At 45.5% G+C, this 25,956-nt stretch overlaps 1 protein-coding gene across 1 annotated transcript in view; it reads right to left on the bottom strand.

Annotated features, from left to right (window-relative positions):
- Tnfrsf21 (TNF receptor superfamily member 21) overlaps nt 1-25,956 on the bottom strand; it is a 73,989-nt gene that overhangs the window by 22,949 nt on the left and 25,084 nt on the right. Inside the window, exon 4 of the mRNA XM_052745383.1 lies at nt 1,618-1,883. Coding sequence (XP_052601343.1) covers nt 1,618-1,883 — 266 coding nt within the window. The remainder of the gene's footprint in view (nt 1-1,617; nt 1,884-25,956) is intronic.

The raw sequence follows: 25,956 nt of genomic DNA, 5'->3' as shown, positions 1-25,956 counted from the left end.
TGACCTCTCTTGCAGAGAACCTGAGTTTGACTCCCAGCAGCCATCGGGAGGCTCACAACCATCTTTGACTCCAGTTCCTGGGGCTCCTACACTGTCTTCTGGCCTCTGGGAGCAACAGGCACACATAAGGTGCACACACATACATGCAGATAAAATGCACATTAAAAAACTCTTGCAACACATTGGTGTGTGCCTATTAATGTTTAAAGGTGGCTTCTCAGTAAACATTTTTCTGAAATTGCACATTTCAAAGACGTTAAAAATATACCAAGAACTAAGAAAGCCACCTTCAAAGTCAGCCAACAACTACACATTCATATCCTAATATCACTATTAAAAATAAAACTCACCTGATCAATGTTTACATTACTAATGAAGGGGTATTACACTGTTAATGTAAAAGATAAAAGATACATAACCCTGAGTCCCTTGTACAAAATTTGGTGCAGAATGGTCATGGAGTGAGTTAAAGTGGCGAATTAATCTCTACTCAGCTCTTCTAACTAATGAATTGGAACCTTAGAAGGTGTAACACATGCAGAATGGCCTTTAACCTCAAGGGGGTTTTATCAAGTCTTTTAATGGCAGAATACATCCCCAAATTTTAATCAAAGTCTATTTGAAATACAATCCAATACTGAATCTTCTACTTAATTCATGTTTTTCGGGGAACTATTAGGTAAAGAATGGCTGAGTGAAATGAATTACATGATGATAGAAATTACCATGCTAGGATAGCAGCAATAACTCAGGCATCTCACACTCCATCTCACACTCAGGCATCTCACACTCAGGCATCTCACACTCAGGCATCTCACACTCAGGCATCTCACACTCCATATTTACACTGTTGTTATTAATGCCCACAAAGAAGGCTTGCAAATATGATCAGTATCAGAAAAACTGGATGTAACTTGTCTTTGATCATTCATCTAACAAGGGTCAGAGCCAGGATTTGGATCCAGTGTTTGGCTCCAAAATTAGTGCTCACTGCATCAATAATATACACTCCTGCATGTTCACAGTTCCCACGTGATGAAGGCAGCTGGATAACCATTGAGAGTCAGTCCTGTTACTAGTGGTTTTTCATCAAGCAAGGAGGGCCTCCCTAACTAAGCCAGAAAACTCACGTGAGTGGGCACACACCCTCTGGAAGAGGAAGGGTTCCTTCCCTGTTTGGTTTTGTTCAAAACATGTAATGAAAAATGAGGTTTTAAGTTGATTTTAACAAACAAAGGTTCTGGCTGCAAAGGTTGATTCTAGAACTTACTTCCAAAGACAAGGATTCTCAATTCCTCACACTGGAGATACTTGGAGAGCTTTAAAAAACAGGTGATTCACAATCCCCCCCATCTTGATAGTCTGTTTGATAGGTGTGCAGCATCAAACAATGGCAGAAATCCCAAGACGATTGTAAACTACCACCATTGAGGACTTTTGCCCTAAAAAGTAGAGGTACGTAGGCTTGAGTGTGTGTGTGTGTGTAAGCACTTGCATGCACAACTACCCAAACCCCTAAGATCAGCTGTTTTTCCTTGCAAACATACCTGATGAAGTGTGAGGTTCAAAGACAAACAGATTAGTGGCAAAGCAAACAACCACGGAGGGCTCTATTACCTGCGTAGTATCTTCCATCAGCCCACGAATCTTCTCCACAACGTCATTGCGTCGGTGTTGGCGCAGGGCACTGATTAGCTGGGCGAGGCTGGCCTCGGGGCCACGGATGGTCCAGTGCTGCAGGGCTGCGTAAGCCCGTTCATGGTCAGCGGTGTAGCCATTGGAGAAAGCAGCCACTTCCCTCTCACTGGCGTTGCAAAGAAACTGATAGATGTCCTTCCACTGGCTTCCCACCTGGGCTGCTACGAGCTTCAGGATGTCAATACCTGTGCCAGGGACGAAAGAAAATAAAAGTAAACGCAAGCCCGTCTTGGAAGGAAGCTTTCCTGGTTGTGGTGTGTCAGATAAACGAATCATCTTCCGTAAGCACTTGGCATACCCAGTCCACCATGGGCTCAACGTGACACCATTATAAACTTTACTTTGTGAAGGAGAGATAGGGATCAGTGGTAGAGCACTGGGTTAGCATGCAGGAGGTGCTGTATTAGATTCCTGACACCACACACACACACACACACACACACACACACACACACACACACACACACACACACACACACACGAGGGAGAGAGGGAGAGGGAGAGAGAGAATAAACAAATAAACAAATAAATAAATGATGAGCCTTTGAACAACAGGTTAGCTTCCTGAATGCACATCAAAAGAAGAGCCAGTCTTAGAGGCACAACAAATCATCCCCCAGGAGCTGCTTTTGAAAGCCAAACCAATCAAGACAACCAATGACCCCTTTGTTACCACTAAATACAACTGCAATAAAAGAAATCAGACACCACCACCCCCCAAACACACACAAAGTGATGACTTCATGAAATTCAGAAAAATAGAAACCACAAATGAAGACTTTAGTGGGCTTTACACAGTTTTGACTAAACAACATGCAGATTCTAGGACCAGTGTCTTTTCTGTCAACTGACCACATACCCCACTGTTCCAGCCCAATGGAGCCACTGTTTAAGAACACCTAACTAGGAGGCTGAGGGCTGGTCCAGCAGTGAAAAGCTCCTACTGCTCTTTCCAGTTCCGGAACCCACATCAGGTGGCTCACAGCTACCTGTAACTCCAGCTCCAGGGGATTGTACACCTTCTTCTATCCTCTGAGGGCACTGAACCCATGTGTACCCCCGCCCCCCACACACAGAGACAGAGAGAGAGACAGAGACAGAGAAAAATAAATTAACTTGTCTAAAAGAACATCTGACTTAGTGGGCCATATCAGCACAGGTCTGTAATCCCTGAACTAGGCAGCTAGAGCCAGAAGGACCAGTTTGAAGACAGCCTAGGATACATGGTGAGACCCTGTCTCAAAAAGAACAGAAAAAAAAAAGACCACCTAACATCTCAAATGATTCTACGAGCAATTTTCTGCTCTATTATTCCGTCTTCTATGTTGACTTGTACAGTTCCAATGCAGAACAATGGCCCAAATGACAGCATAATACTAATGGCAGTTATTATCTTCTAGGTTTTATGTTAAGACATTTAGCTCATGGAACATCTTCAGAAGACGTTAGCATTCCAACTGTACTCTTAGAAGAAGAAGGAAAAAAAAAACAACAGAAAAGCTAGACTGCCACCACCCCAGTATTGCAAAGGCAGGTGGTTGGGACTTGAACCCACTTATCAGGTTGGACATAAGAATTCCCACATGCCAGGCGGTGGTGGCACACGCCTTTAATCCCAGCACTCGGGAGGCAGAGGCAGGTGGATCTCTGTGAGTTCGAGGCTAGCCTGGTCTACAAAGCAAGTTCCAGGAAAGGTGCAAAGCTACACAGAGAAACCCTGTCTTGAAAAACAAAAAACAACAACAAAAAAAAAAAACAAAAAAAAAGAATTTCCACAGAAGTAAGCAGCAATAAATGTGTAAATACATGCTACCTTCTGAGACAGAGAAAATGTTTTTGAGTAAATAATCAATATCTATAAAATATCTGTATCCTGCCCCGTGGTTTAATATCCACTAGTCAGTCCCCCTCATACAAAGGATATGATCCAGGACTCCCCATACACCCACAGATGCTTAAAAACACAGATAGTGCCCAACCTTGTAATCCGATGCCTGTCTCATCTTAACTGGCACTTATCACATACGGTGGTCTATACCTTGCAGTTTGAGGTACAAGACAAAACTAGCATGTATTTCTTTTTTCTTCACAATTGAATAGAGGATCCACTTTTACTGTATCAACAGACCACACACCCAACGATTTCAGCCCAAGACAGTCATTCCTTAAGAACATCTAACTAAAGATATAACCAAGCACACCTACAATCTCAGTGCCCGGGAGGCAGAGGTCAGGTGCTGGGGATGAGATGGAACATCCTCAGTATAGGATTGTTCTTTTCTTTAAGTTGAGAACATCTACCTTTTCACTTAAAAGAAGTACTTCGCGGCTTCCTTTTTACTTATTTGAACCTCTGGCTTTGTTACTCCCACAATCCAAGACCACCACTAAGGGAAATAATGGTCTTCACCTTTAACCAAAACAGCCAGGCACTATGTGACTAGCAAGCAGGTAGCATGTACAGTGTGAACACACTGGGCGGAGGGAATGAGGACTTCCAGGCAGAATGAACTGGGTGCTAGGAGACTTTACCGTGTTTCTCTGAGCAGACTGCAACTGTGGGTAAGTGGAGGATTAGCCTCTGGTCATTATTCGATCAGCCATGAGCCAACTCTGTGAACATGTGTGTTGGTCCCTAAATCTGACGGATCTAGGGTGAAATCAAATCTCAGGAGCCACACACTTAGATAATCACCTGGCAGAACTGTCTGTCAGGCAAGGGTGTTTGGTGTCTCTGGCATCTGCTCTCTGCAGCTCCAAGTTGGTTTTGCTCGGATTTCTACACTGTGTTTTAGGTCAGTAGGAGTGTGAGTGAGCCCCTATACCAGAATCGTTAAAGGTAGTGATGTCCCAAAAGTGTCTCTAAATTACTTGTTTTCTCTCTCTCTCTCTCTCTCTCTCTCTCTCTCTCTCTCTCTCTCTCTCTCTCCCCTCTCTCTCTCTCTCTCTCTCTCTCTTTGGGTTTTTCGAGACAGGGTTTCTCTGTAGCTTTGCGCCTTTCCTGGATCTCACTCTGTAGGCCAGGCTGGCCTCGAACTCACAGAAATCTGCCTACCTCTGCCTCCCAAGTGCTGGGATTAAAGGCATGCACCACCACCGCCCAGCTTTGTTTCTTTTTAAATGAGGTCAAGTTTCCAAGTGAAGGTTAGGGAAGAAGAAAAGAGAATAAAAAACTTTTTTAAAATCCAGTTTTTGATGAAAATATTACAAAATAATCTGGCAAATTCTGGCTAAGGACAATGATAACTACAGGAACCTCTGTGAAAGTGGAGGACTTGGTAGTTCCTCAGTATAAGTTCTTACCCCGCCACTCAGTTTTATAGAAGTAGACGTGTTGGGAGACTGTGCATACATACAGGTCAGGTCAACCCCTGAAAACTGTTTTTAAAACCTAAGTTTCTAACAGAAGGCTTTTTTCTCATCCACTAAAAACAATAATCACACACACACACACACACACACACACACACACACACACACACACACAAATAAAACCTTGGGGAGGGGAAGCCTTTAATCCCAGCACTTGGAGGCAGAGGCAGGCAGATCTCTGAGTCCGAGGCCAGCGGGGTCTACAGAAAGAGTTCCAAGACAGCCAGGGCTACACAGAGAAACCCTTTCTCAAAATAAGTAAAAACAACAACAAACAAAATAAAGCAGCAGCAACAATAATAATAGTGGACTGTTACAAACTGAGGCGCTGCCGTCCTCGTGGTGAACCTCAGGCAGCGGCTTGTCAGTTTTCCTGGCAATATTTGGCCAGATGTACATACAGCTTTTGATCTCAAGCAAACACGTCCCCTCCAAAAAGGAAAAAAAGAAAGAAAGAAAGAAACCCAAGGCCTATTTAAAACCTCTGCAGGTAACTTGAAGAAACAAGCCAGCTCTTTGTGGTTCCTGTGGTAGGCTCGTCCAAACACCAGAGGCTTGTTAGTCCCTGAATCTTAATTTAGGTCAATTTGACTAAGGCCTACAGTGTCTTCCATGAAAACACCAGTGCTTTTGCTTATAAGCAGGACCCGTGGCTTCCATCCTCTCGATGCCTGTGACAGTGTGGCTTTGGGCAAACCACTGACTGTCAAGTCCATTTCCTCAACTTACAATGGAGAGGCTCACTGTCATCCCTGGGGATGAGCTGACCAACCTTTTCTGCAGAGTTAATTTGTTGTGGAAATTACCCACGTGACTTTAAATGCTCCGTATATGCTGAACACGGAAACTTGAGGCTCAAGCATTTCACATTCAAATACACAGTAATTTATGTAGTGACACAGAGCGTAGAAGCCTTAAGAATGGTCCCTCATTCAACACTCAGTAATTTTTTTAAGGCACAAAAAAGAGAACGGAGATGGGGGAGCAGGGAGAAAACAAGAGAAAAGAAAAAGACGGAGAATGGGTACAGTGAGATTTCCTTAACTCAGATGAACTTCAAACTACATTTAAAACCTCCACGTTGAGTTCTATCTTGCCCTCTTCCTGGGTAAGACGCTCCCACGGTGAAATGTGGAGCCCCCTCTACAGACTCACTTTCCCACTGCTATCTCCCCTTCTGGAACTGATACTCTAGAGTAGACAGTGGCTTCCCCGGGATACAGCAGCCTTCCAACATTCAGTCACAAAAAGAGGGAGAGAAACAGCCAGAACGAGTCCCTGGTCCCCCACGCCATCGCCACCAGGGAAAAGAAAGACTTAGGGACTACTTCACGGGGGGTCTAAGGAGCAGCCACCACGTCATGCTGTTTCTTGAGCAGATCGCTTCCTGAAATCTGAAGGCCAAGAAGTTCATTAACAAGGAAGTGGATCAATACCAAGGAACCCAAAGCTGTCCTACCTAGAACATGCTCTTCATTAATTAAAAAAAAAAAAAATGTTGGGAGCTAGGCTTGATGACCTGCCTGTAATTCCAGTTCTTAGAAGGTAGAGAGAGGGAGTCCCTGGAGCAAGTGGGCAGCCAGACTTGCTGAGTCGAAGAGTTCTGGGTTCAACTGAGAGACCCTGCCTCAGTGGGTAAAGTGAGGAGGAAGACGGCCCACATCAGCCTTGGCCTCCAGATGCATGCACAGACAAGTGAACACACACGTGCACACGCAAACACATCACATACAGAGCTGTGCATAGAAAAAGCATTAGGTAAAGAGAAGCCATACAGTGACAGAGAAAAGCACCAGATGATAAACCAAATTGGGAAGGATGAGGAATGTACTTAGGATGATGTCAATGACAGTTATTCAGATTCCTATTCCCTTAGTACTTTACATGTATCTTACTATTCCGTTCAATATGTATTCACTGCATATAAACATCAGTCACTCTTCATATAAATGAATTCTGTATCTGTGAGTTTAAATAGCGGTAGATCAAAAATTAATAAATAAATGGGGCCCTGTTTAATTCTTTCGGTTCTTTGCTTTTTTGCTGTTTTGTTTTGTTTTCTAGAGAAAGGGCCTAGTGTGGCCCAAGCTGGCCCCACACTGCCTGTGAGACTGGGGCTGGGGCGCAGGAGAGATGGCTCAGCTGTTATAAGAGCACCCTGTTCTTCCAAAGGACAGGGGTTTGGTTCTCAGCACCGCGTCAGGCAGTTCACAACCGCCTACAACTCTAGCTCCAGGGTCTCCTACATCCTCTTCTGGCCTCCTTGATCATCTGCACTCACTTGTACATTCCTACACTCAGACATACACACCTACATAATTTCAAAAATAAAATAATCTTTAATTAAAAAAAAAGTCTGAAGGTCGCCTTAAACTCATGATTGGCCTGTATCTACCTCCAAGGATTATAGGTGTACATCACCACACCCATTTCAAGCATGTTTTCTTGAATTTTGCATCGGTATTGGACATGTACAGGCATTTTTGATGATGACTACTCTTAATAATACAGTAGAAAAACTATTTACAAAGTATTCACATTGTGTGAGGTATTACAAGTAATCCAGAAATGTGTATAGATTATATGCAAGTTCTATGCCATCTTACATAAGGGACTTCAGTATCTTTAGACTTTGGCACACGTAAACAGGTCCTCAGAACAGTCTCCCATGGATACCAAGAGATCACAGTACATATGACATAAACAGCTTCAAGACCAGTCTCCCATGGATGTCAAAAGACAGGTGTATGTATCATATATGTGTATGGATACTGAAAGATCACTGTACACTTAACATACATGTGTTTGTGCACCCCGGGAGACCACTACAGCATGATACATATATACAAATATGAATACCTGTGCTGGCTAGTTTTATGTCACCTTGACACAAGCTAGAGTCATTTGGAAAGAGGGAACTTCAACTGAGAAAATGCCTCTACCAGATAGGCCTGTGGGCAAACCAATGGGCCATTTTCTTGATTAATGATTGATGTAGGAAGGGCCCAACTCAATGTGGGCAGTAATACCCCTGGGCAGTGGTCCTGGGTGCTATAAGAAAGTGGGCTGAACAACACGAGGAGCAAGCCAGTAAGCAGCATTCCTCTGTTCCTCTGCTTAAGCGCCTGCCTCCATATTTCTTGAGTTGCCTTCCTGCTTGAGTTCCTGCCCTGATTTCTCTCACTGATGGAGCATGACCTGAAAGCCAAATAAACCCTTCCCTTCCCAAATTCCCCTTGGTCATGGAGTTTTATAACAGCAATAGAAAATCTAACCAAGACAACATTGAAAGACTATACTTATGACATATAGATATATGTAAGCTTTAGAAACATGTATTGAAAGCATTTCACACTATTGGCGACTAATCTCGTGAAGAGAGATTGGGACCACTTTAAGGCCACTCAACCAATTAGGAGTGCCTTTGCTGTTATTAATTGGGAGTGTGACACAGTAAAGGGATGTGATCAGTCCCTTTAGTTCATCAGTTCATTGTTGAGCGTGGCCATGTGGTGTTGATGTGAACAGAATCCAGGCTAGCCATGGTATGCTTCTGAGCACACTCCAGGCTAGCCATGGTATAGATGTTTCTTCCTGGACTATTAGTACTTGGACAGTTTGCTCTGAGGCTACAAATTTCTTTTCTTCAAAATTAAACCTTAACTCTGGCAGGGGGTTCCACAAACTACACACTGAAAAGTGACAAGACCATCAACCTATTAAAGGTGCTGGAGTTCTAGAGGTGATATTCTCCCCACTCAAGTAGATGGGGTCTTGTTGCCCTCACTGGTCCAGAGCTTGCTGTCTAGGCTAAGATAGCTCAAACTATCAGCTCTTGTCCTGCCTCTACCTCTCAGGTACTAGAATTATAAGCATAAATCACCATGCCTGGCTCCATGGTCAACATTTCTGAAAAGGTTGTTGAGGGAATCAAACTATACAAGTCAGAGGCCACATCTTCCAGGAACTATCTTGGAAGGTTGGTGGCTTTGTATACCGGGGGTGGGGGTGGGGGATCCTGAAAACAAAGGGTCAACATAGTGAAAGATCATGAAATGACAGTCACAAGGTAAAGCTTCAAACTCTAGCACCATACCATGGGCAAAGAACAATCTCAATGATGTCAGTATCAACCTCTTGTCAGGCAGGAAGGCTAAGACTTACAATAGCAAGTGTAAAATGCCTATGTCAGCCTTGGCATACTGTAGCACCCTCCTCTGCCTTCCACAGGTCTGCATGGACAAGGGGCTCTGGGAGAATGGACCACAAGACGCTCAGTGTTCAGCACTGGGTGACACCAACAATGGTTTTCTGCTATTCATGTTTCATGAACCTCATTAGTACACGTCTGGGGGGAAGTCATGTCCAAGATCACTCACAGAGAGGTAAATGAAAGGGGAAGTGCCACACTCCCACCACAGACAGGCAGTCATGGCAGCAGTCACTGGGCTCTTCCAAGCATGATGAGACCGACCCAGTCCCCAGAAAGAAAACCTGAGACAGAGGCATGAAGTGCTAAATGGTTATCATGGCAGAAACGGCATTCTTCAGAAGATGATAAAGCCCTGAACTAGATATTATCTGGGTATGCTGGTCAACTTGACACAAACCTAGACATATCTGGGAAGAGGAAATCTTTTTGAAGAATTAACTCCGGCTGTGGGTGGGGGGCGGGGGGGGGGGGGGGGGGAGAGCCCACCGGCTGTGGGTGGTGCCAGCCCCAAGCATATGGTCCTGGGTTGTGAAAGAAAGCAGGCTGAGCAAGTCATGGAGAGCAAGCAGTAGGCAGTATTCCTCCATGGTTTCTGCTTCAGTTCCTGCCTCCAAGATCCTGCTTGGTATCCTGCCCAGACTTCCCTTCATGATGCACTGGAACCTGTAAAGTGTAATCCTTTCATCCTCAAGTTGCTTTTGGCCATGGGTTTATCACAGACACAGAAGCAAACTGGGACACTGAGGTCCATGCTGCACACCAAGACTTTACATAAAAGGGGTGTACCCAAGGGACAAAGGTGGCTGTAAACATTGTCTTGGTGCCAAACTCATCCTTGCAAAAGACTCAAGCACTCCCCTTACATTCGTCCATTAAATATGGAGTCAGTTCACAGCGCCCTCCTGCAAAGAGAGGTGAAAGCTGTAGAATGGGAATATTCTCAAGGGGGCAGCTAGCACACCAACCCCTCCCAAGGCAGATGACTCCTCCATTATCTGAGCCAATCTCTCAGCACACACACACACACACACACACACACACACACACACACACACACACACACACAAAGTGGAATAAACTCTAATATCCTAACAGGTTGAATGAACAGAAGAAGCTGAGGTTATCGAGGCTACAGCTCAGAGGCAGAGGCTTGCCTGACATGGGCAAGCCCTGGGTTCTAGCCCCAGAACAGCAATAAATAAAAAGAGAGGAGAGGGGTAAGGGTGGAGCAGGGAAGGAACCTGCGCACTTTAAACAGATGGTGCTGTCTAAAGGGAACTGGCATTCCTGTGAGCAAATGTGGCTGAGGCGGTGAGGTGGGAGTCCGGGGCGGAGACCAGCCCCCCAACTCCCACCCTGTATAATGACTGTGGTGGGCTGCAGTGGCAGCCCACAGCAGCCTCTTACATGGAATAATCTGCTCCCTTCAGTGAGGCCTCCTGCTGTTTACACTTCAAGTCTACTTCCCGTAGGAAATCTGGCCTGACAGACAGGATGACCGTCTGGGATTCTGGGTCAAGGAGTCTCGGGCAAGGAGGGTGTGGCATGCTCATGGCTGCTGCTGTCTGGTGGGGATGCAGCATCAAGACACACAGACAAGTGAGCTGGATCGGCAGCACGCTGCCACCTCCAACACCACCAACAGCCCTGGAGACCTGTCGACCACTATCTGTCCTTTTTTCTTTTTCTTTTTAAGTTTCAAACAGCCCCGGAGACCTGTCATCCACTGTCTGTCTTTTATTATTTTTCTTTTTTAAGTTTTCCGCTCCAATCAGTTCATGGAAAAATCAGGAAACTGGAGCAAATTCTGAGAGGAAAAAGCTCATTGTTAATGATAAACTACAGGTATTGTACTTCAGAACAAGCTCGGTTTTGCTACGGAAAATACAGTTGCCTGGACCGGGCATGTTTTAAAATATCAACTATAGGGAGCTGTGGAGCACAGCTCAGCGGTAGAAGACTTACCTCACTAGCATGGTCAAGACCCTTTTAGTCCCCAGCGCCAAGAATAATAAGAATAATAATAATTACTCCAAAGACTTAGAGGTGTTTAATGTCGAGTGACAGGTGGAAAACAGGAGAGACAGTGAGTCTTCAGTTAAAGACCTGGCTGACATTGCCATTTTCTAGCTATGTGGCTTCCAAGGAGGGTTGGCTCAGTGGTAGAGCACTGTGCCTTGGGTTAGACGAAGTAGGCAATGACAGCTGGGGGGGGGGGGTGTCTGCTTGTGTCTCTCCGCACTCAGGAGGCCAAGGCAGGAGAATCTTGACTTCAAGGCTAGCCTTGGGCTGTACAGTAAGTTCAAGGCCACCTGGGACTTACCCTGGGACTCTGCAGAGAAAATAGAGCAAGCAATGAAAATGTAATGGTAGCAGAATCCCTACGTGGTGGTAAATCTTTACCATGAACTTGTCAGGATTTGGAAGCACCTGGGTGTGTCTATAAGCGACCTCCAGAGAGGATTAACTGAAGAGAGAGACCCACCTTGCAGCCGAGGGCATTATCCCACTGGATGTGATCCCAGACTGAATTAAAACAGAGAAGAAGGAAATGGGCATTCCTCTCTTTCTGCTTTCTGGCTGCATATGGCAACTTGACCCGCCACCTCACATGCCTGTCACCATGCCCCACCTGCCATGATGGACTGTATCCCTCATGCTATGAGCTGATGTAAACATCTTTCCCCACATCACTTCTGTTAGATATGGTCACAGCAACAAGAAAGGTAAAAAGCTCTAAGAAGTCCATTTTAGGGGCCAGAGAGAGTGTGTAAAGGTGTCTATCATCACGCCTGATAACATAGTTTGACCTCTGAGACCCAGATGGTGGAAGGAGAGAACTGACCTCCACTGGTTACCCTTTGACCTCCACACATACACATATGCCTGCACCAATACACACACACACACACACACACACACACACACACACACACACATACACTAAACAAAATGAAAAGTCTATTTTAGTAGACAAAGTCTGTCAAGTCTACACCCCGAATTCACGTTTGGACCACTATTGGCCAACATTACATACTCCACTTTGAAAAAAACTGGAACAGAGAAGCACTAACTTAGCTTCCAATTCCTAACACTCGATGGCCTCCACTTCTGAGCACTGCACATTGCAGGTTTCTTAACTCAGATGATGAAATGTTTCCTTAAAGTGCTCTGGAGGTCTGGGTTCATTATTTTCCTGATATACCCAGGACACACCTGCAACCTCTGAGAAATACTTACACGTGAAACACAAATAGAGTCCCATTCCCAGACCGGCACTGGCTCGTAAATCAATTCCACTATTGGACTAGGTCTACTGCTCACCCTAGAAGGAGGAAGAACCATCTAGAAGGTCTGCTTCCTTCACAGTCCTCGCCATGGACCAGTCCTGAAGGAAGAACTATACTTGGGGACCAAAGGAAACTTGGAAGCCTTCGAATGAGGCTGAGAAAAACCATTTGTCTTTGCTAACCAGGTAAGGTGGGTTGATGTGATGCTTTCCCTTGCTTAGACAGTGAGTGAGCTTTGGAAAGGGACAGAATGGAAGAAATAACAAATGTTATCTCCAAAATTTCAAGACTGAAACCATAGCTCAGTTCAGTAGCAGTGTCCAAACCTTTTAAAAATGAGCACTCCGCAAATTAAGCCCCCCTTCTTAAGCAACCACTGCTGCCAGAAGCCAACTCTCCATGCTGCTTGGAGCATCAACGCCACGCAAATAGGAAGGTTGGCCACCAAGCCAACCTTGAGTTTTAAATATCTATGGGAGGAATTTGGTTCTAAGTTGGGGCTCTCTTTTTCCTGAGACAGGCTGTCACTCTGTAGCAGGGTTGACACGGAACTTACCATATAGCCAAAGTTAGCTTCAAAGTCACAGTGATTCTCCTGCCTCACCTTCTAGGAGCTAAGGTTACAAGCATGAGCCAATATATCTCCAGCTCCTGTTTCAACTTTTGTATCACCGAGGACAGGAGATTTTTTGTTTTGTTTTGTTTTGTTCTGTTGCTTTGTTTTTTGAGACAGGATTCTCTGTGTAGCCTTGGCTGTCCTGGAACTCACTCTGTAGACCAGGCTGACCTTGAACTCAGAGATCCACCTGCCTCTGCCTCCCCAGTGCTGGGATTAAAGGCATATGCCACTACCGCTAAGGATAGAATTTTCAGGAAGAAAGAGACATTTACGGTTTTTTGAACCCAAGACCTTCATGATATAGGTAAGCAAAATCAAGTCTCACAACATGCTTCCCCCCAGGAGCCAAGCTAGAGTTGCTCCTTCACATCTCCTATAAGAGCAGGTACCCTTGTCTGCCTGTGCCTGGAGTGGTCCCTTCTCCCACATCACCATATGGAGAGTTCCACTCACTGCAAGTACAGGCCACCAGAACAAAGGGCTTTGCCTCCAGCCTCAGAAGTATTAAAATGAGAAGAGCCAGGCAACACTGGGACTTTCTTTTCCAGTTCCTTTTATAATGGACAATTAGACTTTATGACATTTTATAGCCAAAGTTCTTTGGGGAAATATTGTTTTCTCTGTAGTCATTTCTCTTGCTACACATGACTCATTGAACTTGACCCATAAGAATTTCTAATTCGGTTAAAAATATTGGGTCTCTGTCCTGACCTCTGCTCTCCATCAAAGCCTTGGGGCAGCTCATGGCATTGTCCTCAGGGGTGGGGAACCAAGCTGGCTAGTAGATCTATCAATATTACTGATGATCTCACTCGGCCCATAGGAGGAAGCCCATAAGAGAGGAGCCACGCCCACAGCACAGATGAGAAGGGAAGTGGAGGCTCAGGAGCATGTCACAGATGTTAATCCTCAGTGAAGCTGATTCATGCCCCTCACCTGTCACCGCACCATGCTGCTTCCTAGGACTAAGACTTCCCTACTCTGTCTTTACAAGTCCCGAATGTGTCTTCATGTGTACGTGTGTGCGTGTGCACCATGTGTGTTTGAGTTTGTTTCGAAGCACATGTGTGCACATGCATTTGGAAGCCAGAGGAGACTCTTGGGTGTCAGGGTCTAGAGAGACCAGCCGGTGGGCCTTAGGGACCTGCTGTCTCCGCCTCCTCAGCACTGGGAGGGAGTTACCTTGAGATACCCTGCCTGGCATTTTTGCATGGTTTCTCAGAATCAAACTCAGGTCTTCGACCTTGCAAGGCAAGCACTGTACCAACTAAGCCATCCCTTTGGCACCTTGGATGCATCTTTTAACATAAATATTGTGAATGTGACTTCCTACAACTGCCCATTCCCCACCATAGGGTCATAGAAAGGCAGACAGGAAAAACTGTTGTGATAGTATAGTTGTGATGGTCTGGCTTCCAACTGTCTGTCCGCATCCCAACCCTCCATCTCCATAGAGGGCAAGAATGAGAAGTCGTGTATCACACTCATACCAACTAGAGTCCAAGTGCAAGCGCCTGAGTGCCAATCCAGGCCTGCTACCAACTGGATATGAACTCAGGGTAATGCACCTTCCTATGCCTCTGTGTTCCTGCTAGGCAAAATGGGTACAATCGTCACACCATAAAGTTTTTCTAAGAACTAAATGGGAACCTATAGATAAATTCCACAGCACAGAGTAAGCATTTGATGCAAATGAGTCGTGATTTTTCTTCTTCCTCCCAAACCAGCATCAATAATCCAGTGATTTTCTAAGCTGGTCTGGGGAGATGGTTCAGTGGGTGAATCACGTCCCTGCATGAGGACCTGAGCTGGAATCCTTAGGAGCCAGTTGCAGTGGTAAGCAATCTGTGATCCCCGTGCCTCTGTGGAGACAGGGGAGGCAGAGATGGGAGCATCTCCGGGAGCCTGCAGATCAGCTGAGCAGGAGCATGCATCAAGGAGGAAGAGATCCTGTGTCCAAACAAGGCAGAAGGTGAGGGCTGACACTAGAAGTTGCCCTTGACCTCCACACACACAAACGCATGCATACGTGGGGGTGGGGGGAGGAAGGAAGAGAGCCAAGAAAGAAAGAAGAAAAGGACAAAGAGAAAATCTTATAGATTTGCCTCAGACACGAGAATTTTTAAGAAAAACTGAGTCAGAAGCAGTCATATGGTGCTCCATTGTCTGTGTTGGGGTGATAGAAAAAAAAAAGGTAACTGGAGAGAACTGCCTTCGCTCTTCAAGACCAAGGTGGAAGAGTTTTGTGTACACGAGGTTAACAATTTGATCTTGGTCCCCTAGGACCAAGACCTCCTCATTCATCTCACAGCTATGGGTCTTGGTTTCCCGCAGCCTGGAATCATCCAGCTGAGGTGTTCAGCAAAAGAAGAGACACACCACCTCCCTCCTCAGGCCATCACCATGCTCATAGAGGCAATCTCGGGAGAGACAGCGGGTCAAAGGGCACTCCTAGTCTGGGACAGGCCATCTGACTATTTCCCTCATCCTCATATACTTGGACCCACTACTGAAGATCAAGATGTACTTCTTTCCTGGCAGCCTCTGCCTCCAGGACCCTCAAAGGCAAACGACCCCTCTGTCATCTTACTCAAGAACTGTGAGTATGTGAGTAATTTTCAAACCACACTGTTGCCTGTACCAGTGGCCAAAATCACGTGGTCCTTTGGCGAGAAAGGCATTATGCACAATATGAAGAGTACTGCCCCAGGAGTCAGGAGACCGAGGCTTCAACTCTCTCCCCTGACTGTAGCATGCCACCTTGAGCAAATCACTTCCCTCTGCTCAGCTCCACCATATGTAAAATGTGGAAATTAGAGGACAGAAGCTCTCTCTCTCTCCCTGTCCCCTCTCCCCACCCCACAATCCCCCGTGATCTCATCACTGTCCAACTATGCTTTCCAAAAACAAAACAAAAACACTCTTCGTGTTACCAAGGCCCTGTGAGCCCTAATCTGCTAAGACAAGCATCAGTCTTAAAGTTCAAACACGTGTAATTAAACGAAAGCATCACATGAAAAACAACTTAATAATCAATCTTTTTTTTTAAAATTCCAATGTTTTCTTTACCTTGGGATTCCCCAAATGTGAAGCTGGCTACAACTCTATCCCACATTTCCCCTAATGTCTGGGAATAGGTGAGCACAATGTACCTGTGCATGCTTGCTTCCTGCGTTACCCAAACAAGTAACTCAGTTGCAGCAGTCTGGCTAGTCAGGTTCCCCTTAGTAAAACAGGTCATCATATAGTTAACAACAATTCCCAAATGAGAGGGAATCCGGCAAGAAGCAGGGCAGAGAGGGAGGAGGCTGTAACTAAGACAGAGAACACTCTCCCTCTAGCCCGACATCTCTAGCTTCGTTTGTCCCTGAAGAAATCCATGGTTGTCATGACTAAAGATGTCCCCAATGGACACGAGCTTTGCCTGGGCCCCTGGAGAGTCACCTTCGTCAAGGCAAGGAACTTAACCCAGAGCAAAACCAGGCTCTGCCGTGGCCTTTCTGTAAGTGAAATAGCTCATTTCTGGAACTGGAGCTTAATACCTTTATGCAAGAGATAGTTTTTTTTTCCACCCCAAAGGACCACTTTGGACTAGTCTACAGAACTTAAATTCATAGTTTCGATGAATCCCAAACAGACACTAACCTGTAGTAAACATGCAATTTAAGAATCCTTCTACTACACAGACTTATGCTCACACTAATAGAATCTATAAAACTTAAAGAGGCTTCAGGCTAGCTAAAACCATATGTGTGAATACTGAGGAGGAACTGGAGGGTTTCAGACGTGTCCACCCCCAGTCCTGCTCTTTACAGATAGGTGGGAGCGGCTGACCTCTTCTCAGCTGGCATGAGTGATAAGCAAGGCTTCAGAAGCCTCAAAACTGTTCTCGGGAGTTGGGGCTGGGGCTCCGCCATGACACCGAGGTGTCTCTAAGCATTACAGTTCAGAGATAAATGAGAGCCTTGGTCGGGGCTTCCCCGTTCCATTGCCATCACTGTGCACGGTGGAGGACTGGAATTTCCGGTGACACACTTGAAAAGATTGGCTCCAAACATTAGTTCTGGAACAGCTGCTGAATCGCTCTCAGTACCAGAGGATCTCCCACAAAAGCACAGCGCAAAGGTTCTTCCTCTCAGCCCTGCCCAGCTACATCTCCTGACACAAGCAGATCCATTTCCCACCCTCCTGTCACTCCGTCGTCAGCGGCAGGGTAGCCCTTGGTGTCATAGTCGACACAGGATCCTCCCTCTTTTTTTTTTCATTCAAGCATACAATGATTTATTATTTAAAAAATACATCTTATCTACCTCCCACTGGCAACCTCCCATGTGTTCTGGTATTCATGAACCTGAATACCAGTGGACTGAATGTCCTTTCTTCTTATTATTATTAATTACATTTATTCATTTAATCCCAATCACAGTATTCCCTCCTTCCTCTCCTTCCATTTCCTCCCCCTACCTCTTCCTGTACGATCCTTCTTCAGCATAAAGTTGGAATTAAGTCTGGCTTCCTCTCTCTGACTAGCCACACACTGCTCCCACACTATTGTATAACCCACAGGGCCTGCACCTCTCCTGTCAGGTATCAGGGTGACAGGAAGTATAACCAGGTAAGGCAACAATACACTGCCACCTTGGTTATCTTCAGCCTTGAACCCTGTGATGGGCTTAGGTTCCCTCATTTTACTGAAAAGAGCTGACCACCAAAGACAGCGCATGTCTGTCCACGGCCTTTTTGCAGTAGGCAGGCAGAGCTAAACATCAGCTGTCCTGGCCACATGCCGTTTCTGCAGCCTGTGACTGCTCTTCAGACCTGCAAACAAACCTTTGAGAAATGAGCCCACGCCTCCACGCAGCCGTCTCCTAGTTTGTAAGCGACTGCATTGCGGATGGCTTCTTCTTGTCTCTACATTCTGTACTCTTCCTCCCAGCCCACAGACACCTCTCTGAATACTGACTGGAGCCAATCGACCCTCCCTATTTCTCACTTCAGGCACGCAGAGTGGAACCCACGTTCCAGATCTCTAGGCATTTGTCCGCTATTTTTCTCAGACTCACTCCCCCCCCACACTCAAAGTATATTGGAATTCAAGGTTAGACCCCCAACCCCCGTCTTCCTCTACGGCTCTGCTCTAAGAGTAGCAGTAGGCCCAAGCAGGAGCACCTGTGAGGAAGGCCCACATGTCAAGATGGCAGTCTCTGAGTCAAAGCCAGGATGTACTGGGAAGAAGTGGAGGGATTTTGGAATCAGAGACATGGCTAGCTGTTACACATTGTAAACATTCTAGCCCCCCCCTGCTTTGTTGTGCAGAATAAGAAACAGGTACCCCTCAAGGTAAAATTGAGGAGTTAGACTCAAGGAGCGCTCCAAGAAGAGTGGGACCGCTTGTCTAAGCAGCTCCAGTTGGCAGAAGGTGAGGGGAAGCTGCGGAGGATGACGGACCTATGGTAGAGTTCACTTGCTGGCAGATACGGCCCAGCACATGCCACCTGGTCTTACAAATAAAGTTTTGTTGTATTAGAATAAGACCCCTGCAATAAGTTACACACTGTCTATGGGCTATTTTCGTATTATAAAACCAGAACTAGATGGTTCCAAAACAAACTGTACCACGACTTACTGTAGTCATGGAGACTTCCTGTGGCGCTAAAAAATAATCTGTCCGAGCATCTGCAATCGGTCCAACCAGCCTACCGTAAGAGCCCTTGGTTTAGGGGCTGGAGAGATGGCCCCATGGATAAGAGTGCATGCTGCTCTTGCAGAGGCCCCGAGTTTGGTTCCCAGCATCCACACTGGGTGGTTCACAAATGCCTGTAACTCCAGCTCTAGGGGAACCAGAGCCTTCTTCTGGGTTAATGTGCATATGCCTTCATGAATGTATACATGACCCCACACAGAGTCACATAATTAAAAATTTAAAAAAAAAATTTTTTGAAAACAAAATCTGTGCTTAATTCTCTTAAACAAGCTCACCTTACAACCTTGAAAGAGCAAGTAGATAAGGATGTCCTAGTCCATGGCTACCTAACAGAATGTTCTAGATGATGGAAATGTTCTGTCTTTCCTAGTGTGGTCAGACGAGTTCTAGTTATGTGTGCCTCCTAGTTACTGGGCACTTCAGGTGTGGTCGGTGCAACTGAGAAGCTGAATTTTGCTTGTTAGTTAATTTTAGCTAAAATAACTCATGGCTTGTAGCTTACCACAGGTACCAGCTCAGACAGACCATTTGAGTCTAGGGCATGGGCCAAGTGTAGGGGATACGCAGTAAAATCTAGTGACTCTCCACCATGAATTTACAGGCTATGGGAAGAGATGAAGCATGATAGTTACAGTGGCAGATGGAAAGAACTAGAAATTCAGAAATAATATCATAGAAAGGATTACTATATAGATTACTATAGATGTAGTTAAGTTGTATCTGTCTGCATATACAAAACCCTGGGTTCAGCCCCCAGCACCATAAACCAGGTCATGCAGGCTTGTGATTCCCGCAATTCCGGAGCTCAGGAAATGTAGACAGAAAAAGCTTAAGGTAATCCTCTGCTACACAGCAAGTTTAAAGCTAGCCTGGGCTACGTGAAACCCTTTCAAACAATAAAAATTAAAATAAACCAAGTATAGAGGATGTACTCAGGATGTACTCTCTCCCCTTTTGGCTACTGAAGCACAGCAGTCCATGTAAGAGAGCCCCAGGGCCCTCACAACGCTTGCTGCTGTCCACTTAAGGACATGCTGTCTCCCTGGGTCATGCTTGTTACACTGATACACAGGATCATGTCAAACGCACATTAGCTACCTAATGCAGAGCACTGAATAACTAGGCTAGCCAGGAACTAAGCATTCTTTAAACTAGGAAAATCCAGTTCCCCTTTCTCGATCTCTTCTCGACTTCTCATTTTTCTTCAAAGCCTAAAATCTAAGAGCAAAAGGAAACATGATCCAATACAGTCACAGCCTGGTCACGTGCTTTTCCTCACTCTCCCGCACTTGCTCCATCGGTGCCTTGAGGACACGGACATTCTTCTCTAGCACTACTTCCAAACATCCCCTTAAAGCTTCTAGAAAAACAGGCTGCCTGGTCTCCAACTTCAGGAGCTTTTGCAATTGCCAGGAATGGGGAAGAAAGACACGGGATGGGGTGGGGGGAAGGGAGATAGTAGAAGGGAAAGGAGCAGCAATAGCACCAGTTAGAAACAACCGTGAGAGCACACAGTCGGTTCCTAGTCTCAGGCACCTCGCTGCCGATGGGGCCTGACCAAGGTTGTGCACCCTCTGCAGACATAAGGAAGAGAGATGGTGATCTCTTTTTTTTGTTTTTGTTTTTTTTTTTTTTTTGAGATCTTTCCATACTTCCTCAGTGCAGCCAGTTATAAGGAGGCTAAGTTTTACTATTTTTATCATTTGGTCTGTGTGTGTGTGTGTGTGTGTGTGTGTGTGCTTGTGTATGAGGGGAAAAAAAACCAAATAAGCCAAATTTTAAAAAATGTAATTTTCTGCATAGCCCACATTTATTTCACTTTATTTATTTCATTTTATTTATTTATTTATTTATTTATTTACTTACTTACTTATTTATTTATTTAGCTAGCTAGCTAGCTATCTGTTTAATTATTTGGCTCACTATGTAGTCAGACTATTTATTTGTTTGTTTGTTTTGACTCACTATGTAGCCTGCAACTCACAGCAATCCCCTTGTCTCAGCCTTACAAATGCTGGAACTACAGGCACGAGCCTCTATACCTGTCTTTGCACCAATTGTTCTTAGAAAATGCTCATCTGTTTAAATGGTATGTATAGAGGGGTATGTGCATGTGAGAGCAGGTGTGCTCGCGGAGACCAGAGATGCTAGCTCCCTCAGAGCTGGAGTTATATATAGGCGGTTATAAGCCACTCCGGATCTTCTGGAAGAACAGCCCGAACTTTTACCCGCTGAACCATCTCTCCAGCCCCTTCCTTTCCATTTTAAATCAGATGGAACTTTTGTACTCCCACCCACACTGACCCCACCATCTCGGGGTTATAGCACAAAAAGAACTCCATTTCCACAAAACGACAAAAGGAGGATAATTAGAGCCCAAACAATAGACTCACATCATTATGACAACGTAACCTAATAATAAAACCTTAAGTAGGTTTCATAGATAACAACTCTAGACGAACTCACTTACAATCCCTAACGCTAAAGTGGATGTGCTGCAAGAACCCACAGGCCCTTCCAGCCTAGCAACCATTAAGTCAGAAGAGACTTCAGAAAGGAAGGATGCTAGAGTACCAACACACCCAGCCTCAGAAGGCACGGCTCCAGGGTCTAACCATAGGACCCTATGACAATAGGACTGCAGTCCTGGGAATGTCACCTGTAGAAACTATATGTCATTGACAGACAGAGAGGTGTAAGGGGTCTTTATGTGAGAAGACAGGAACCAAAGGCTTCAGCGTGCTGAGGTCCGACAAGGTAATCGAAAGTTCACGGTTCACTGAGACACAACCCAGCCATTGCAACCATGAAGAGCAGCCACAGAAACCTGCTCAAGATTGAGCCCTTCAAGGCTACATCATGGAAATAAGAAGCAACATGAGTCCCCGCTCCCTTCCTGAAGATCTGACCACTAATGGATGCTGCGAGAGGGGGTATCATTTTTTTTAATGGGGAAGCAAGGAGGAGACTAGTTAGATAGAGGAAAACATTCAAAGAAAGAAAGACCGATAACCAGGGGGTTAATGGTGAGTGAATAGAATCACAATGCATTGTACGTATGCATGAAACTATTGAGTAATAATCATTTTTTAGAGAAGAGTCCAACATGTCCCTCTTACAGTGGGCGTGGGTAAAGGAAGGTTCACAGGACTTCTGATAGAAAACTCCTGGGCATTCAGTCCTCAAGCTCATAAGCCATTCAGTGTGAATGGACAGACACCATCTCATGATGTGGGATAATCTGCTGCCAGAGCACAATGCGGTTAGATCAACGAGGCATTGTTTATAGAGAACTCGGTGCACCTGGAGTGGCCTTTACCGAACAGAACCTCTCTTTGTAAGAGGATTTTACCGGCTTGCACCCTTGAAACCAGCAATTTGGAAAGAAAAGGCCCTCCTTACAGAAACACCTCAAACCAACATCCCAATGCAGAAAAAGGGATTGGGGAAAGCTAAGCTATGGGAAGGGCTGCTTACACCTGAGGACTGAAAGGTGCTCCCCTAAAGTGGCGCAAGGGTGCCACTGGGCTGGGTTTGATGGGCCATTTCCAATCTTTTTCTATAAGATAGGACACGGTTGCAAGGACACATGTTATTTCATAAGGTAAAAAGAGTTTTCAGAACATTGACGGTCAGGCGGGTGAGATGGCTGGGGGGTGTGGGTGGGGGGCAAAGGCCCTTGGCTCTAAGCCTGAAGACCTGTGTCCCATCCCTGAGGCCCACCTAGTGGTAGGAAAGAACCGTCTCCTGCAGACTCTCCTCTAACCTTCCCAAGCATGCTTGCACCCCAACGCATTAAATGAATAATGTAATACACTTTTTAAAAGCATGTTCAAGGTCATGCTACGATACTGTTTCCCGCTCCTGGACTAGCCTTTATTTCTACAACTTGCCGTGTTCTCTAGAATTTTAGAACCATGCCCCCAAAACGGTTTATAAAATGTATCTGATCATAAACTATAACAGCAACTACTGATTAAGGAAATGTTCACAGGAGGATAGTTCTAGATTTACATGATCTTAAAAGGATAGTCATACGATTTTCTACTAATGAGGTAAATTCAGAGCACAGGTAACTACATGGGATAGCCTACTACAAAATTCAGTCCTAGACTAGATCTTCTGCTCCAGGGAAAAGGTGTACTTCTTAGGGTAAGGCGGGTCAATGGATAAAGGGCTTGCCATGCAGGCGTGAGGACTGGAGTCTGCATCCCCAGCACCTACATAAAAGCCAGGGTGGTACCAGGCCCAACTGTAATCCCAGCACTCAGGAGGTGGGGATGGAGGACTGCTAAGTGAAAGCTGGAGCACTAACTGGGCGGTGGTGGGGCACACCTTTAGTCTCAGCATCTGGGAGGCAGAGGCAGGTGGATCTCTATGAGTTAAGGTCAGCCTGGTCTACAGAGCGAGTTCCAGGACAGCCAGGGCTACACAGAAAAATCCTGTCTGGAACCCCAACCCCCTAAAAATGTCCCCATTGAGTTGGCCAGTAAATAGTCTGTGCCTTAGTTAGGGTTTCTTTTGATTTGAAGAGCCACCATGACCACGGCAACTCTTAGAAGGAAAAAGCATTTCATTGGGGTGGCTTACATTTTCAGAGGTTTAGCCCATTATCATCATGGTGCGACTTGGTGGCCTGCAGGCAAACTTGGTGCGGGAAAAGTAGACAGGTGTCCTACACCTGACAGGCAAAGGAAGAGGTCTGAGACCCTGGGTGGCATCTTGAACATATACGAGACCTCAAAGCCCACCTCCACAGTGACGCACTTCCTCCAACAAGGCCACACCTGCTCTAACAAAGCCACACCTCCTAATAGTGCCACGCCCTTTGGGGGGCCATGGTCTGTGAGACACTTTCTTGATTTATGTTTGATGTGGGGGATCCCCGGCCACTGTGAATGGTGCTGCCACTAGGAAGGTTGTATAAAAAAATATAAAAATCAAGCTGAGGAGCCATGGAGAGCAAGCCAGGAAGCCAGGAAGCAGTGCTCCTCTGAGGCTTCTGATTCAGTTCTTGCCTCCAGGTTCCGATTTGAGTTCCTCCCCTAACTTGATGAACTATGACCTGGAAGTATGAGCCAAATAAACTCTTCTTCCCTCCACAGGTTTCTTTTGGCCACAGTGTTTATCATAGCAACAGAAAGCTAACCAGGGCACTGGGTCAGCAACAAAAAACAGTGACATGTATACAACAAAGAACTGTTCTCATGTTCAACTTACTGAGGCTGGAAACTACAAAATATTTCACAGAGAGAATAGCCTTATTGTTAGGAAATACACTAATTTATTGAGGTGTAAAGGGCCATGAAACAGTTTGGGAAATTTATCTTGTCTGTTGAGAACATGCGTATATACACGTGACATGCATTATACACGTCATTCAATATAACAAGCTATTCTATCATCCATACTTTATTATGTAGAAATCAGCGTGTGGGCCGGGCGGTGGTGGCGCACGCCTTTAATCCCAGCACTCGGGAGGCAGAGCCAGGTGGATCTCTGTGAGTTCGAGGCCAGCCTGGGCTACCAAGTGAGTTCCAGGAAAAGGCGCAAAGCTACACAGAGAAACCCTGTCTCGAAAAACCAAAAAAAAAAAAAAAAAAAAAAAAAAAAAAGAAATCAGCGTGTGGCTTTGGAAGCTGAGGACAAATGACAAAGTGAAATTTAATCCAGATGTGGCCGCACTTAATGTGTAATTCTAGCATTAGAGAGTCTGAGGCAGGAGGATAAGGCGCTCAAGGAGAGCTCTGGCTATATAGTGAGTTTGAGGGCAGCCTTGGACTATGCGAGGCACCGTCTCAAAACAATAGCAACAATAAGAGCAAGATCAACCTGGGCGCAGGAATTTACATTCTTTACCCTCTCCTCGAAATTTCTCCCAAGTTAGAATTATGCGTACCTAGGAAGCTAGTGGGAAGTTTTTGTTAGAGAGGGCTTGTGTGTGAAGCTTTCCCAGTCCCCAGGTCCCCAGAGGAGTTGCCTTAGTGGGGTCTACCCAAGCTCTCAACCAGGTACCTCCATAGGCATCCTGGGTCAGCACACGGGCCACCACATTCACAGGTGACAAATTCAGGCTGCAATGTCAAAACCTCTGACAGCCTTGGGAGTCTGACCAGGCAGAGTGCTGCCGAAGCATTCCCCCTGACCGAGTCACTAAGGGAAGCAGACTAAGCAGGTTTTAATGCGCCCCCAACTTCCTATAGTTTTTTATTATCCAAAACTTAGGGAAAGTTTGGGATGCTAAGAAATTGAGGGGAAGGCAGAGAAAATCCTGCCACATGGGAAAAAAACCATTTTTTCTCTGGCATCTTTCCTTTCAGCCTCTAAGGCTTAGAAGAGTTGGGACTGTTATAAACTGTGTAGTTCCGTCTGTTTTTGTTTGTTTGTTTGTTTGTTTTAGCCTAATATAAACGTCTCTTTTGACTGGGTGAAAATGTTTCATTATACATGCACACTTCACCATTTACCCAGTTATTTCACTAACATTGGTACTTTATTTGTTTGCAATGTTTATGATTCACAGGGCTAAGTTAAATGGTTTTGCTGTCGGCCAGGCATGGCGTCCCATCCCTCTAATCCCAACACTAAGGAGGCTGACACGGAGAATCACAAGTTCAAGGCCCGCCTGGCTGCAGAGCCAGCTCCTGTCTTAAGCTGCCTTCCTCTCCCCACAAGAGACGTTTATCTTCACCTTGCTTACTTAAAAAAAAAAAATCTGTTTATAATTCGGTGACAGCGTCCCAGAAATAGAATTACTAGACCAAACAGTATAAGCATTTTCAGCATTCAATAGAAAAGATTGTAAGATTCTAACCAGCCTGTAGGAAGGTGAGCACACACCTTTATCTGTAACTGGAAAGGAAACATCTGAATGGGATTTCCAGAGGCGGCCTTCACTCAGGAAAGGAAGTTCCAACCACAGCAGGGGAACAAAATTGCAGCCTTCAAGTCAAACTGAGCTCAGAGACAAATAAGTACTGTAAGCTATTTTTACTCTTAAAAGAGAAAAGAGCAAAATATTCCAGCATTTATCCACACACATGGACTACTAAGTGAGAGA

This window comes from Peromyscus californicus, unplaced genomic scaffold (assembly GCF_007827085.1).
Source record: "Peromyscus californicus insignis strain IS unplaced genomic scaffold, ASM782708v3 Scaffold_19__1_contigs__length_69161282, whole genome shotgun sequence".
Lineage (NCBI taxonomy): Eukaryota > Metazoa > Chordata > Mammalia > Rodentia > Cricetidae > Peromyscus > Peromyscus californicus.
The sequence above is the reverse complement of the archived record's forward strand: the minus strand, read 5'-3'. Positions and strand labels throughout refer to the sequence as shown.